General features: G+C 38.9%; 1 protein-coding gene across 2 annotated transcripts in view; it reads left to right on the forward strand.

The window, feature by feature from the left end:
* kcnh3 (potassium voltage-gated channel, subfamily H (eag-related), member 3) overlaps positions 1-17,118 on the forward strand; it is a 107,827-nt gene extending 90,709 nt beyond the window's left edge. For both annotated transcript variants that reach the window (XM_072444936.1, XM_072444937.1), the window contains 7 exons: positions 1,294-1,493; positions 2,107-2,356; positions 8,106-8,320; positions 11,531-11,787; positions 12,993-13,084; positions 13,168-13,220; positions 14,115-17,118. In XM_072444936.1, the coding sequence (XP_072301037.1) occupies positions 1,294-1,493; positions 2,107-2,356; positions 8,106-8,320; positions 11,531-11,787; positions 12,993-13,084; positions 13,168-13,220; positions 14,115-15,017 (1,970 nt within the window). In that variant the 3' untranslated portion in view covers positions 15,018-17,118. The remainder of the gene's footprint in view (positions 1-1,293; positions 1,494-2,106; positions 2,357-8,105; positions 8,321-11,530; positions 11,788-12,992; positions 13,085-13,167; positions 13,221-14,114) is intronic.
* The last annotated feature ends 382 nt before the right edge of the window (positions 17,119-17,500 follow it).

Below are 17,500 nucleotides of genomic sequence, written 5' to 3' on the forward strand. Positions count from 1 at the left end.
GTGTGTGGGCTTGGCAGCTGTGGAGTATTTTGCAGAGTCAGTATATGTGCTCTGTTGGTCACTACACTGAAGGGAACAGGCATTCAGATGTAAAGACATAAGTCAGGGCTGCACTGGGCTGTGTAGGTGGTCCTTGTGAGAGTGCCTTCTCAGCAAGTTTACATTTAGAGGGACATTTAGAGGCACCTTTGTTCTCCTTCTTTTTTTCCCCCCTGCGATCTGTATAGCAAAGTTGAACAAACATTAATTGTCAATAAATTTAAATATACTGAATTTATACAAGGGAGTTTCCAGATGTGCAAATACTATAGACTTATTTTATTGTCCTTAATAAGTCTATTTATTGTATTAATTGTGATTTATTTTGTCTTTTATTTGGTTTTACTTTACAAACTATAGAAATGTAAGTGGATTTGAATTTGGATTTTAAACATTTGAATTTTGCATTGTTGCACTTTGACTTTATGTTAAAAAGTATTGTTTCTAAAAGTTTAATTCCCTCTACTTTTAAGCTATTAATGTGGATTCATGTTCATTCTATTCCTAGATTTTCCACTTTTACAATAGTCACTAAAAGCTCAATCACTGCCTTATCAGAAACAAATCTGCTTGTTTCAGTGTTGTTTATTGCAAGATACTGCAAAATATACACCAGAATTCTCTTGATTATTCCAAGTGATGTTATGGTAAATGTTTAAGCCCTAGATAAAAAGTGTATAATATCCCCTCTGGTTAGACCATAGTTCTGCTGAGATGATATAGAGAGTCAACAACAACATTTTCACAGCTAGATTCACGTTGAATTGGGGGCAGGGTACTATATATATTTACTTTTCTTGGAAGAAATATCCAAATGCATGATCCACACATAGATTTTCATAATTTTTTGGGAATGGCTCCATAAATTTACCATATTAATCTCATGGATTAAAGTAATTTTAACTAACAAGAATCATGTCTTTGGGGTTGAATTATGAAGCTAAAAATAATTTCACTTTACCCTGTTGAGAAGACGCTGAACTTTGTGGCAGTTTTTGTTTCATGTGGATGGACCCAGTAATTACAGAGACATGAACCATAACCAACTCAATAAATCTTCCATCTGAGAGTCAGTTTAAACTATAGGGATTCTATGATTGCATTTACCTGTTCTCATAAGTAGTAGAACATTTATCGTTGAACACTGTTGTGCTGTTGCATGTTTGTAATCCAACTAAAACCACTTTGCGCTCCACTAAAATCACATTACACTCCTCCTGTGTAATGCTTTTTGGTGTTTTGTGTGTGTTTTAGCCTTGATGCATGCTGTGGTGTTTGGTAACGTGACGGCCATCATACAGAGGATGTACTCCAGACGCTCGCTGTACCACACGCGCACAAAGGACCTGAAGGACTTCATCCGGGTGCACCGCCTGCCCAAAGCCCTTGAGCAACGCATGCTCGAGTGTTTCCAGACAATGTGGTCGGTCAACAATGGAATCGATGTCAGTGAGGTGAGAATCAAATTTGACTGATTTGTGCTCTGACTGTGAATTATAATCAATTTAAGAGCGGAAAGGGCTAGAGGCTATAAATACTGCACATTTGTAAATTATTTTATTTTAAATGCTAACTGGTCTTTCACCCAAATTCATGACCAAATTTTCTTTTAATTTGGCCTGTTTCAGCACCAATCCCTTTGTTTGTACATTTTTGTCCCTAATTTCAGCTCCTCATCTGAATAATCTAAAACAAATTCTAAAGTATTAACTCTGAAACAAATGGTCAAAAATCTCAACCTCAGAATTTGTATTTTATTTTATATTTAACAGTATTTCTGAGATATGGACAATGAAAAGGCCAACCACAGAGAAGCACACACTTATAATTAAAATATTCTACATGAGTTTCCTGTACTTTCTTTACTCTTTTATTCCCTGTTGAAATGAGGTTTTACAAGATCACGAGATAGTGATCATTGGAATTTAGAATGAGAAAAGCTGCTTTCATAGACTAATGTAGCTGCTGGTTTTGTGTCATACTATTTCAAGTATTACTGTTGCTATTGTGGTGGGAGAAAACAATGGAAAATATTTTGGTATTTAACCCGAGTGTTTTACCTTCCAGCTCCTAAAGGACTTTCCGGATGAGTTGCGAGCGGATATTGCCATGCACCTGAACAAGGAGCTCCTTCAGCTGCCACTGTTTGAGTCGGCCAGTAGGGGGTGTCTGCGCTCATTGTCCCTCATCATCAAGACGTCTTTCTGCGCCCCAGGAGAGTTCCTCATCCGACAGGGAGACGCGCTACAGGCCATTTACTTTGTCTGCTCCGGGTCGATGGAGGTTCTCAAAGACAACACTGTGCTGGCTATTCTCGGTATGTCTACTGTTTACACAGTGAATTCATTTTGGAATATTTTTTCAGTTCTTGCATACCTGTTTAACACAACATTAAAAGTCCTTTGTACAGTATTTATTCTGGATTTGATACTGGATTAGTTGAATGTTTGTCACTGTTGGGCTAAAGACTATATTGTCATTTGAGTGTTTACACTGCAGTGATCCCACAACCCTTAAGTCTGTCTGTCAGTGTTTCTGCTGTGATGTCACTGTTGTGGGTGACCCTGAACCTCAGAGCCATAATTGCTGGAGCAGACTCCAGTCCCTCAACTAGAGGTGGATAATATATTGAATATTGTGAATGTCGTTGTAAAGATATTTCCAAAATTTGAGTTCATAACGTTTATAGTTAAAAATGCTATAAAAAGACTATGATAAAAATTAACAATTGGAAAAAACAAAAGATGTTATCAACTTTCAAATAATGGTATATGGTCATATGTCTGTATTTTATCGACATTTCACATTTGTCTGATAATCAAACTTTATAAATTTTTTGTTGGCTCTACATAACATCATCTGAATCTTTATTGGGATACAGTACTCCAAATATTGATATATACATTTTTATCAATATGGCCCAGCTCCAACCTCAAACTATGTTTAGTTAAACCAAAGAAAGTGAGACACATTTTACAGCAGATTTCATTGTTTTTTTTAAACAAATGACTTGCCTTTCCTCCACTTATTAAAGGGAAAAATGATCATTCAACCTTTGCTGAAAGTATGAAGCTTAATCAAAGATTATGCTTGATTTCAGTTACAAAATGACATGCTGCTTGCCAATTATTCCTAGTTGCAACAGAGGTGGCCAATGACTTTGTTCAAAATGGTTTTGACTAATTTTGATGAAAAATTTTAGGAAATGGCACCTTCACTTTAACAGACAATTAGCTGTCAAGCAAGGACTTAATGAGACAAATTAGTATGATGATTATGATTTCTGAGATGTTGAGCTGCATACACAATGAAGGTTGAGAAATTACGTGTGTGCCTGTTTCACAGCAAACATTATTAATCATTTATGAAACGGCACTTTCAAGAAACACAAGCCGTTCCCGTTACAGATGTTTCAATAGTGAAAGGTCATCATGACGCAGATTTATTTTACTGACATGAGGAATCCACATGGGAACCAAAACTAGATTTCAGATGATGAAGTGAATTAAAAAAAATAATAAAACCTTCAAATGAAGCCATATGTTTCCTAAAACATAAAGTAAAGTAATGCTGAAGCACATTGTGTGGTGATTTGATGGCACTGTCAGTTTGCCCTGCAGACATATTATCTCTGATGAGTAAAAAAAATGAAAATAAATAAATAACCATGACAAGAAACCTATAGAAAACAGAATCATGTGAGTGAAGTGTTGCTGTTTTCAAATGACACAAGAATTTTAACATGAAACATTTTAAGTCAACCAATTTTTCATCATTGGCATAAATAATAATTCACCTTTATTCCATATTTCCACAAAAAGGCAAACCACATTTTGGATCTAGTTCTGTATAATTCTCCAGAGAAATTCATATCCTCCTTGACAGAAATAGTGCTGGGAGCCGGCTTAAGTTCTATCCAATGACACCTGCAGAAGCATCTGGAGAAAATTAGATCTTGCTGCAGTGGAACAGACAAAAATACAACTAAAAACTGAGATGAATATGATTTTCCATCTACCGTATCTAGTGGTTGAGCGGAGAGTCTTGCTGAGTAATGGCATAGTCCGACTTGAGTAGGGCTGCAGGAAATCCATCTCATACAATATGACAGAGTGTGGCCGAGGAACGGGAGCGAGTGAAGGGAAGAGAAGCTCTGGAGATGTAGCACAGCAGGGTTCCTGACAGCCAGCTCCGTCGGAGTTCACAACTTTAAGGTTTCATGTGATAGACGGATGCGATACAGAAAGAGATAGATGACAGAAAAGACTTTTACAGAGACTGGATTTCATCTCTGAGCCATGCAAGAAGAAGAAAAGAAATGGTCACATGGATATGAAAAAGCTTGATTTGATGGCAAGTCTCTTTACAATATTCTTATAGTCTTCTGTGTTATTCTATACTTTGAATAAATATCACATGACACATGTTCGCTACGTTTCAGCCAAAGAAGCCCTTTTCAATTGACTTTCTTTAAACATAATACTGTTGATTTTAAACTTGTTTTCCTTTGCTTTTGCACCTCGACACAACATTTCTGGTGTCGTAGGAAAGGATAATAGCCTCTCTTGTCAATCTGTTTGTTTGCACTGCCTTAGTCTCACTTGAAACTAATATTATTTGTTTTTGTGTAAAGAAGGATTCTCTTGTTAGAGCAGTGGCTGTTAAGTCTCACCTACTGTATGTAGTGTTCTTTGCAACGTTCAGAATCAGAAAAAGGTTTATTGCCATTGTCAGTGATCAAAATTCACCCTTGAAACATGTTGCTATTTTTGCTACGTAATTGTTTTTATTTTTTTGATCTGGTTAATATTTTGCAATGTGTGAACTGTGTCCAAATTTAAATTATGTTTTTGTTTTTTTTAAGTGATTAGCACTATTGCACACTCTGAAACTTTTGATAATAATGTTTGGTTTTCTGTTTGTTTGTCTTTTCTTTTTTTGTATTGTCTATCAGAAAAAATTGATGCTCATTTTTTTCAGAAATGTATAGTGAGGTCTAGTCATAAAAGGGGCATATTTTATGTAATTACCTACCATTTTGTTGTCACTAACACGAACCTGAACAGATGTTACTCCCAGCCCTCCAAGTAATTTTAATTTGTGGAGTTAATCATTTTAGCCAGCTTGCAGTATTCAGTTAAGTATACTTTGCTGCTGTCTCTCTATATTTGTGTATGATCTCACAGTGAATGACCAATGCATTTGCTTATGGCTGCTAAAGACCACCTGTGAATGAGACACAACCTGGTGGGCATCAGCACTCTGGCACAAAGACACACTTGTACAAACAGCTTAGTATAATTGCTTTAGCTGGCTGTCTTGCACATTTCAAATCTAATTTCCTCCAGAGCCACAGCACGACAAATCCAGCAAACAAGACTTCCGGAAATGTGTTTGCGCCGATGTGTGTCACCCAGAAAGAGACCGAGGAAACTTTTGAGCAATCTATGACAGATATTATACTCGCCTTACAAGTCGGCCTCTGCAAAGGTCAAGATGCACTGAATTGATGGTTGAGAGCGTGTGTTTCTTTAGTGAGAGAGGGAAGGAGATATGATGTGGGTTTGTGTGGAAATGCCAAGCCCCCAGTCTCATGTTTGATGTCGATCATAACACACGTCAATAGACTGAATGCAGTGCTGCTGGTATTAATAATAAATATAGATATTGCATTATTTAAACACCTTGATTATAAATGCTAAAGTGTGGATAGAGCCAAAGCCCCACAGCGCACTGTGGACTACACATGGGCACTGTAGTTACTTTAGTACACACAGAACATTATAAAACATGTACCAGTATGTAGCTATATGTAAACAGGCGCTAGTGCAAATGAAAAAAGAGTTCTAAAGAAGATATAGATGCACTATGATTTTGTGGTGCTTTAGGCAGATGGAAAAACATTTGAACAGGGTCAAAAAGTCCCTTAGTTCATGATGAGATACAGATTTAGTATTCATTCAGAAAATACTTTATAAACGACAAAGAGATTAAAATTGGGATTGAAAAACTGGGGCTTGAATTTTAGATTTAGCCGTTAAAATGATGCTAACGTCACATAATTGCTAGCTGCATTTTTGACGACTGGAAAATGGGACTGATTTGAAATAATAAACGCTCCGATTAATGGTTTTAGCTGTAATTTAGAACAATGAAACCATAATTAGAGAAAACTATTATATTACTGATGACAAAAGTGGTAAATGATCTCTTTGCGTAATGTTATGTAACCACTGACACACAGTTCCCAAAAATATCTCACTGAATTAAACAGCAACATATTGATTACATCTTCGGGTTTATTGACTATGACTGACTAATTGTTCATGTTGAGGAACCCTTGTTATTTCTATATTATTTTTCTAGAATCTAACAATCAAAGGACTTTGATCATATAAAAAATAAAGTGTTCTAATTGATGTTGCAACACAACTCAAAAATAACCCCAGTGCAAGTGTCAAAAAAAAAAACAGCAGGAAGGTGCACAGAGCCGTGTGTGTGTGTGTGTGTGTGTCAGGTGATGCACAGTTGAAGCAGTGAGAAGCTTTAGGTCATCAGCGAGTTTGAGTCAGATCATGTTCAGGATCAACAGGAGACCTGAGATCAAGCGTTCGAACGGCCACATACCATTTCAGCAGCTATAAAACCTCAACTACACACGGGGTCTACATACTCATCAAACTTTTTCCTGCAGTGTTCTGGACAATTATTCGGTCTTATCCATCTTTTTCTGTGGTTTTATTAGACTGGACCGTCGCAGCATGTAATAGGGCTTAAAAGTGTTGAAGCCAGGAACTCATTTAAACAGGGTCGACGTGGAGCCTGGATTATGTGCTGTAAACAAAGCCCTCGGCAGCATTGTCTTCCTTACTTTGTATCTTATTTATCTTTCCTTTTTAATTAGTTGTTGGTTTGGATAAAACATTTCCCCTCTTTACTTATGTGACCCTCTTTCTTAGTCCAATCTGCCATTCTGCTTTGCCTCCCCTCAGCCTTCTCAGACATGTTTGAGCTTGTTGTGGTATAGTTATTCTATCCATTGGTGTCTGTTTACACTTGCTTTTCATTTCTGTCTATCACTACACTAGAAATGAATGTGTTTACTGGTACTTACACAGCCGTGATAACCTTCTGTGCCTTTCTTCCATTTCTAACTACGCCCTTTACTCTCCTTCACTGACGGTCAAATAAATAGATCTTTAATGGTGCTGCTTTTATTGACCAGTGCTGATAGCCATTGCTGTGTTTACTGTGTTTTGAAATAGATTGTTAGGGTAGAAGATGTGATTGCATTCAATGTCTATACAGCATTTATTTCATAACTGGTGTTTTTGTTGCTCCTTTTGCCTTCCTTGAAAGCGATTTGGGTCTTCTCTCCACAGAACTGGCTTGTAACTTGCCCTTGTGGCGTCGCCTGCTTGTCTTTATGGAGATAGATAAGTTTAATGCCATTCTGTGGAACATTTCAGGCACAGTGTAAACATTTCCATGGAGACAAGCCGGTTGCGACCCTCCCAGAAAAGCATAGTAATCCTAATGACAATACTAATTTAGAGACACAGACATAGTGCACTAAAGTTACATCCTTAATATTCTAAATACTTAACGCTAATTATTAGCCATTATCTTTTGGATCAAACCCTATTCTTTCTCCTTTCTGTACAACCAGGTCACCTTTGTACAGACACCACTTTTTGATGTCATAGATACAAACGTGCTGCTTATTTTGGGAACTTTGCTGTAGCCAGTTATAAGTTGCACCTGGGTTGGGAGTTTGCAGTTTGTTTCACCACTAACAAGCTGCCAGTCACAGTCAAGGAGCGAGTGCAAGTGGCACTCCAGGCTGTGCACTACCAGGTAGTTTGTTTTTTATAGATATATCTTCTCTTGCTTTTGCTTTATCCAGGCCTTTGATGATTTCTGGCTCAGAGTCTGTGCACATTTGTTATAGATTTTTACCAACTTTACAGAGTTTAATTCGCTTTAACTCCTTCTGAACAGGTCAGCTTACAAATTGTTGTGTATTAAAGTTTAATGATGACCTTAAATGTCTCTTGTCTCTACAGGTAAAGGGGATTTGATCGGCTCGGACTCTCTCACTAAAGAACAAGTGATAAAGACCAACGCCAATGTGAAGGCTTTGACCTACTGTGACCTGCAGTACATCAGCCTGAAGGGCCTGAAGGAGGTGCTGCGCCTGTATCCAGAATACGCCCAAAAGTTTATTAGTGAAATCCAACACGACCTCACCTACAATCTGAGAGAGGGCCATGGAGCAGACGTAAGTAGTATGCTATTGTTACGTAATCCAAAAAGTGCATGGTGCATGAATGGGTTTTATGTTTGGTGCTCTGTATTTGAGCAGGTGGTGAAAGGCAAAGTTGTGTTTTAATCTGAAAATCTACAGATTGACTACATGTTTTCAATTGACTATTTTATACTGCGTTTTCAACAGTGTTTTCAAAGTGTTTGTAAGTTTAGCTGAAATATACATCATCCAAGGAATGGCAATGCGTTTGAGTCTGGTTGCACACGCAATCATAAGTAAATGTTGTTTTTTTGTTTTGTTTACCATAAATATGTTTATTACACACTCCATTTCTCCCTGTGGCCCTCAGAGGCAACTGTTGTTGTGATTTTGGGCCTTACAAAAATAAATTGATTTGATTTGATTTGACATGACCTTTGACCATGATGCACTGAGGATAAACTGAGTCAGATCAGACCAGAAGTGAACCTGATTCACGCAACTGCTGCAATTTGCCCATTTCACGTGGTACTAGATAGTATACAATTTTAAGAAATATTACGGTATAAAATCAAATGTTATCAAAATATAATGAATGCATTTGCCTTCAGAAATGTGTGAAAGGCTTCAGTGAATACAGCTCATGCATATCTGTGTGTCATCATATCCCCATTACTGTGTAAATACATACAGCACAAGTGCAGGCTTAAAAAACGCTCATTTGAGATTCAATTCGGTGCATGCCTCAAAGCTGCACCCTGAAGGCCCCCTCACCTCAAACAAGGTCACACATAAGAAGGCTATACGCCTCATTCACACTGGTTTTAAATGTAGCTTGTTGTGCATTTCATATTCAAAAGCACGTTCTCCGCCTGTGCCTCGGCTGGTGTGGCACGAGACAGTGCGAGAACACGGGGACCAGAATAGCTTGCTGCTGCTGTTTGAAGCTGTTCTGTTGCTAAAAATAGAGCGGGGGGGAAGCACGGGCTCTCCCTGACTGGCTGTCCCCCTCACTGCTGCTGCTAAGATTGGATCCTGCTGGATATAAATAACTCAGCCAGTTGAGGAGAAAGAAGGTAGAGTACAGTCGGGGAGGGGGGGGGACTGTTCCCTCCTTCTCCACTGCAGTGCTGTATGTTCCTTGGGGGCAGAGTACACTACTGCGGAGAGAGTGGTCTTGGTATGCATATGGAATACACACACAGACTCTGGGTATTGTGGTATCTAGCGGACACTCTGTATCGTTGCTCTGGGTTGAAGATGTGTTGGTTATGCATGCACAGCTCCCCTGGTACCAGCAGTCGGTCATGAGTAGAGTTGCATATTTATGGCCAACAAAACTAGACAATAAAGCACATCCTATGCTCACGATGGCTGTTGAATCCAAACACTATTGCTATTATTTTATTGCATGAAGTAATGATAACTTTGCTCAGCTTTTATTCACTATATCGTTTTGATGAAACCATGTCCATTTCTCCAAGCTGCAGATTGGCAGAAACATTGTACTCTGGCTTCTGCCCCCTTGTGGCTGGAATAAAGTGAACGTACAGTGATTTGTATACTGGTTTTCTGGTTTTTCGGGCTACGTTCACACATCCTGAGTTGAGCTTAGTTTAGTTCTACCCGAGGTCTGGATTTAGTCACATTTAAACCCTTATATTGATGGGGATGTGTGTGCAAGTGCATCTTCAATCTCTCCAAGCTTGAAAACAGGCCTAAACTATTTGTTTTTGGATAAATGCCGCTAAAAATCAATGCATGCTATGAAACTTGCGGCAATGAAAGAAACAAATTGTCTTTCAGGTGAACATGTTATTGTGTGCTTTTGTTGATAATGCTGCAGACAGACTGTTATGACTTTTGAGCCTTGGGGAAAACAAAAGAAACTGGTTGACTGTTAAAAAACAAACACATCTTATTCTGTTTCTAAAATCTGTAGAAACAGAAAAATAAAAGCATCTTCTCTGCACAGTTTTTTTCTGTATCACTGTGCAGTGTGATATTGTGAAAGGTTCCCACATTTCACAGCCTTAGCGTATGCCAATGCCTGTTCACCATGCTTAAGATTCTGCAGCCCATGGAGCATTCAAACACAATTCTCAGACAGAGCCTATCTATCACACCCCCGCATTGCGCACCGCTCCTTGGTTTTTTTCTCAAGAGCACTGAGCTAAGATTAGAAACAAGAGGGCTAAAAATAAATACACCGCCATGAGATGGGGGAGTTTGAAAGAAGGACGGGAGGATGGGGAATGCTGAGCAGCCACAGACGCTTGATTAAAGGGTTGGAGGGAACAAGCAGTGGGAAATTGTCTGGGAATTAAATGGAGAAAAAACAATGATATGACTAACTGTTAATGCTGCATAAGACAGTGCTGCTGGAGAAATCATTATGATGGGTGAATAATCGCATGTCATAATGTGGGAATGTACAATCACTCTCAAGTTGAGTAAGCTTTGTGTCAGTTCAGACAAATAAATGTTCTAGTTAGAAGGCAATTGTTCAATGTATGTGCAAATTACTAAACACATGAAAGGAGAAGGTTTGTTTAGGCAACACCTGAAAGTAAAATTGCGTTTTTAAAAGTAAATGCAAATTGAATCTAAACAATTGGAATCATATAATTTCAATACAGAACACAAATAACTCAAAATATACTTGGAAACTTCTATATTGACTGCAGGCTGTAAATCAAGAGCAAACCACCACTGCAAATGTACCATCAGGCTTTTTAGCAGCAACAAAAACACTCAAACAAGAATTGTTGATAGAAATGAGTCAGTTTGAGAAGACAATGTCCCCATTAACATGCACGCATGTCACAATTTGGCCATTCATTTATTTATTTATAATTTGTTATTTGTCTTTTTTCCATAACCAGATGGCGTCCAGAGGGAGGGTTATTTATTTTCTACATTCAAATCGCTATCACATTGTCACCTTGCAACTTATGACAGTTTTTCTTGCTTAAGAAATAATAATCTAATGAGCAATCATTAAAATAAGATGTCTTTAGTTACTTTGTTTACATTCAAAACATTTGATGTAAGAAGTATCTGGTCTTATATTGCCACCTACTGGTGGACGTGGGCCCCAGTTACTTCATACCGATCATGCTCCTGTTGTTGTTTGAATAAATATGGTGTATTTAGACCTATAAAATGTCATTAAAAATGTTTCTGTTGGAACCAAATGTCTAATTTATTTTTTACTAAAACTTATATTTTGTCTGTATGCAGGCAGACTGGGAGAGTAATGGTGGTCTTGTGAAGAAGTTACCTTCCATTAAGGAAGATGAGGAGGGTGATGAAGAGCAGAACTTGGTATCCCGGGCCCCTCGATCCCCTATGCGTCTGACCAGGGGTCTGAATTCTCCTCTGCGCTCGCCCCTTCTGCCCCCACGTCCTTTCCGCTCGCCCTCTGAACACTCACGGCCCAGCACTCTGCAGATCCCTGTGGTCAGCTTCAATAGTGCACCTCCAGAACTCAGCCCCAGGTAATGAAACTCCACAGGGGAACAGAGAAATACACCTCTAAGGGCACTGAGGGCAAAATAAGTCTTCAAGAAAAGCTTAAATTGACCAGTTTCATGTGTGTGTTAGAAAACCTCAACATTTAGAAAATGTTTCCATTGGGAAGTAGAACTAGAACTCAATTTATGTAACATAGCTCTGATAAAATAACTCAGTCTACATTTGTTACATTGTTCCTACCTGATTAAGTTCAATGTTATGTACAGTAATAACCCGTAATAATATGTAATTAAATTGTACGTAGGTTTAGAAGGCTTGGGTTACAAGTTGCTAATTACACTGTACATTACATTCGAGTCTCATGTTATTACTGGTTATTACTTATCGAAAGGTACATTAGAATCAAAATCAGAAAGGTACATTAAATCAGGGGTCCCCCAACCACCGGGCCACCAAGAATAATAATATTAAATGTATTTATTCTGTTTATTTCTGTTTCTGTGCTTTTTTTGAAACTGTAGAGCCAATAAACCTGATAAACGGCAAATATGAATAAAATGATCTGTTTCTTGTGGGAATGCTGTTATTTTCACCCTGCCCCCTCCCACCTGTCCATGTGAAAATCCTGTCTATAGTGCTGCATTCAATTACCAATGGTTCCCTTTAAACATGAGGGGTGCCCCTAAATATGGATATATATATATATATATATATATATATATATATATATATATATATATATATATATATATATATATATATATATATTGTGATGCTTAATTTGGTACAATATTGGGCTACTGTCGACATATTTTTGGCACAGTTCACTAAAACTAGACAATAGTGGTTTAACAGAAAATGCTGTATGCATTGGTTCCCTTAAAGAACAATGGCTGACAGTGGAGTAGTGCTGGACTCCGTGAGGTCAGTCTCAACACGACTGACTGCGGCTCGCGCTGCAGCTGCCGGTTTGGTCGGTTTCCATGGCAACTAGATTATACAAGATTACAGTCTTTAAGGATGTTTAGGTTTTCTCACCGTATGATGTGTGTGACAAGAAAGTAAATGTATCCAACCAAAAATGGCTGCAAATTGCTATGTGATGAAGATAGTATTTGAGATTGTATGTGTCCTGGACACATACTGTGTCAGCATGTATTATTGTCTGCCAGTCTGATTTGCATTCATTTCTCATTGCCTTTGTTCTTTAATCCTGTTTTCTGCATAGATTTGTGGATGGCATTGAAACTGAGACTTTTTCCAACTTTTCTCAGAAGTTTGAGTTCAGTCCGAGTCCGTCACCCTCTTCTCCATATCCAGGTACAACATACTTTCTCTCACAATCAATTCTCTAATGTCTTTATGTTGGAGATGTATTTAAAAGACAGTATGTGTGTTTTTAGGAATGAAGGAGAACACCGACATCAAGCAGAGTGTCTCCAAACTGACAGAGGAAGTAAGTATGCATTAAAATATTAAATTATTTCAGTTTACTAATATGAATACCACCTTGGCCTGGATAGGACTGGGATGGGAGACCACGGGGAAAACTAAGTGCTAGTGTCGTCCGACTGCAGGGGTCTCCAACCATTTCCCCCCATCGAGCTACTTTGAAAAAACAAAAATATCAGTGAACTACTCCTGTTAGGGGTTACAACACATTTAGTTCCTAAAACACTGATGGCTAGCATTAGATGGGGTACTGTCAGGCACATGAAACATGAACAAATATAGATTTACTAGCACACAAAGGCCTCTAAAGAAGGTGCGGAGCCCACGGGTCAAACCTGGCCCTCTAGGGGGTCTAATTTGGCCTGCGAATGGGAGCTGATTCCGATTTATTAGGCCTAACTTGTTGATTAAATGTTGTGAAATGACTGCAGTAGTGGCAAAGGAGACCAAATCAACTCTATTTCACCTGAAAAGTTTTTAAATTAAATAACTTTTGGCCCTTGGCACACTAATGTATTCATTTTGGTCCTGTAAGGAAAAAAATCATTATATTTGAACCGTGCTAGAAAATTGTTTGGGCACCCCTGCTCTACATTTGCAGTAGTGATAGGCATGAGATCAAACTACAGTTATAACGTAATATGTATAATTTTTAAATCCTTTGGAGATCTGTTGGAGACCCCTGCACAAATGCATACTGTTGTTGTCACCTTACCTACTATGAAGTTGTGTGTTAAGTCACGTATGTGCTAAAATATGAAAACTCAGATGGCTTTAGTCACCTCTCAAGGCTATAAAGTGTATATGAATTGTGATCAACTCAAAACAGTATAAAAAAAACTAGTAGTGAGTCATGTCGATTGCTTTTGATACTTCTTTATGTCTCATTTTCCTTTAGATGAACTGTCTCTCCAAACAAGTGTCCCAGCTCAGTCACGAGTTGCAGGAGATGACCCGCCTCTTGAAGCCCCTCCTCCAGGCCTCCCCTTTGTCGCTCCTGACAACAGCCATGCCAAATTTAACCCCACCCCCTAGTAGTGCGAGTCAGCAGCCCCCCACCGCTTGTATGGTGCTGCCAAACTCCCTCACCCCCGTTACACCTTGCTCCCCACAGAGACTGGACTCCAAATCCCTTTTGGACAGTACGGTCGCGGAGGAGGTGGATCTGCTAGGATGCCTTCTCCCTGCCCCACATTCACCTCAAAACCCCAACTCCTTAACATCATCACCGCTTCTGCCATCCAAATCGAACGGGGCTAACTTTAAAACTGACTGTGAACTTCTCCAGAACCTTCAAGTTTCACCCAATAATGGGATAGTTGTCCCATCTCACCAGGACCCTCCACATACACCCTCCCCCTCTCTATCTTTCTCGATGTCATTGTCCTCGTCGCCGTCGTTGTCTCCCTGCCAGGGCCCTCACCCGTCCCGTCCCATCAGTTGTAACACCAAAAACCATTTACAGCAACCACAATCGCACCATCCGCCCCTCTCCTCGCACTGCTCCGCTCCCCCGTCACTCACGTCATCTCCAGGGGACCACCGGTTAAAGCAGTCCCCCTCTGCACCCCTCATACCACACTCTTTCTCCCCATGTCCGTCCACGCTGTCCTTGCCACTTTCTTTGGACTCCAGGACGAGGTACGTAGACACCTCACAGACTGCGTTTTGGTGTAACTCCCGGCAGCGTCAGGCAGAGGGGAGAGCGGCATGCGGTCCGCCAGAGATGGAGATGCAGGAGAGAGGACCCACAGACGCTAAGTCCTCTACAGAGCACATAAGCTTCATTGATGAGGAATAGTGCTCTTCACAAAGTAGCAGAGACATTTAGGGAGTTCAGAGCTCAGAAAAAATGAAGGATGCATTTGATACAAGGGGTGTTCAGAAAGTAACTACAACGATATTTTAAATGACTTTTGGACCTTTTTCTATTGAACATGTCTCTTCCAAAGTGTGCAATTGCGAGTGCTGTAACTAATTTTGTTCTTCACATTTAAGTAGAAGCTTGAGATACTATGTGCCATTGTCAGTAAAAGAAAAATGTTTAAGCACAAGTGCCGAAAGATTTTTTAAAAGTGTTAATATAGATAAAACCAGCATTTCCTCTCAATACACAACCGAATAGACTCAAGCCATCATCCAAGTCAAACTAATTTTTTGAAAAATAGCACTCACTGAGCTGAAAATGTGAAAGAGACTGTAAAAACATTTTTACAGTCCTTTTTTAAAAGATAGTTAAGATATTATTGTTTTAGCTTTCTGGACATGCCTTATGGCAAAAAAAAACAACAACAACCACTACGATCCATTTTTATATAAAGTCGTAGATCAGGTTTGTGCAGAAGAGAACTCTAAGGCTTATTGCTAAATGAACCTGCACTGACCAGCATCAGGACTCAACACAGCAGTGTCCACACTCTTAGCTAATGGGACAACCTCGACTCTCCAAACTCACCTCTATCACACACACTAGAGCTGTCAATGCCTCTCTTCTATAAGGGCAAGTATTAGATACACATATCTCAAGTACAATATTCCAAGCAACAGCGCTGGGACTGGAATGTAACTTTTATATTCAAGGTCACACTTTATTTTGCTTCATTAGTGAACAATTATAGAACGCTGATCAGAAATAACATAATTATGGCCACTTAAAGGGGAAAGGACGATGACAGATTATCTCTTCCTCTTAGAAACAGTTTTAAGAAACTGTCATGGCATAATAGAGCAAACGGTTATTTTACTGACTTAATCAGTAAGGTTTGGTAGATGAAAGGATTTGAATGAGTTTGACAAATTATGATTCCTGAATACGAGCGTATCTAAGGGTGCCTTCACACTTAAACATTGGGACTAAACTGGGACTCAACCTGGACTATGTGAATAGAACGAGACCAAGACATGTCTACATCAGGACTAATTCAACTGGGTTCAAACAAGGACCAAACGCATGTGAATGCATCCTTAGACTGCAGCTCTCGTGGAGTGTTAAGTAATACTTTCAACAATCTATATTCAGCTGGTGGGAATTGTCCTATTCCTGATTGGATATTCAAACAAAATTGTAAAAATAAGTTGACATTTGATCATCTTATTATATCCATGCCAATAAAGTCTAGCAGGTTGTGGACCAAAGAAAATTAAACAGTAGTTTAGGAAAATCATAATACATTAGGTACACCCGATGACACGATCAAAACTGTTTTAAACCAGCTAACCAAACACACAGTAAATCCAACTTCACTTGAGCTTTAGCCATCCAACCATTCGTGCCTTCTCCATATCAACTCCCCCCTCGGCCATTATCTACAGGTAACTACAATATTTGGAACTAAACTGAAAAGCCATTACCAACAAATGATGTGCACAATCGACAAAAATAAGACATTATATTTTTAAGCAAGTGCAACATGACTTTCTTATTTCATTGACCACTGACAGGATTTAATGTGTAGCGTTCCCAATTCAAATGTAGCACACATGCATACTTTCGTTCAACAATGTCATCAACGACTCCACTGCCAACCATAACCGCTATGGAGGTCTTACGACTTTCATGGACAATGTTTTGCCGGTGACACTTGTAACATAGGATTGTCAGATTTCTGGTTTCTATTTTCAATTACAAGAAATACCAAAATCTATTGCAGATCTGTGCAGTGGTAATCCATAAATAAAGATGGGAGGGTCTGGGGTACACAAAGGGGTTTTTAATTAAATGCATGTCACTGAAATGTCTTGCATGAGGAACGTGCCTGCTGTAACTATGTCAGGGGTCGAGTAAAATGGGATGAACTTCTCTGTTGCTGAGATTGAGATGTATTTTATTATTACAGACTGCTGTTACATGAAACTTTACCAGGATTACCTACTGTGCAAAAATAAAGTGTTGTTTTTTAAAATGTATGACTTTTTTATTCACGCTTGGGTATATAAATGGATGTGGCGTTTGTTTGTTAAAATTCTTGTAATGCTACTTAGGTCATATTAGTAGGTTGGTGTATATATACCATAAAAATTACTTCAATGTTCAATTTATATTTAAAAGGTGCACTGCGGAACTTCTGATGATTCCGATAGCAGCTGCTTGTGTTCATAGATTTTTCAGATTTGCTTGGAATGTTCCACAGTCTGGCCATAAAAATACATTTTCTTTTTGGTGTTTTTATTGCTCAAAAAAGTAGTGAAAAACCATTAGATCTGACCTGGTGGGAGCACTGGCTTGTCTCCATAAGTTCAATGCCATACTGCAAACATTCACGATAAAGCAATCACATCTCCATG

The sequence above is a fragment of the Eucyclogobius newberryi genome, unplaced genomic scaffold, assembly GCF_026437365.1.
Source record: "Eucyclogobius newberryi isolate DKJ021-1_F unplaced genomic scaffold, fEucNew1.0.hap1 SCAF_14, whole genome shotgun sequence".
NCBI classification, from domain to species: Eukaryota; Metazoa; Chordata; class Actinopteri; order Gobiiformes; family Gobiidae; genus Eucyclogobius; species Eucyclogobius newberryi.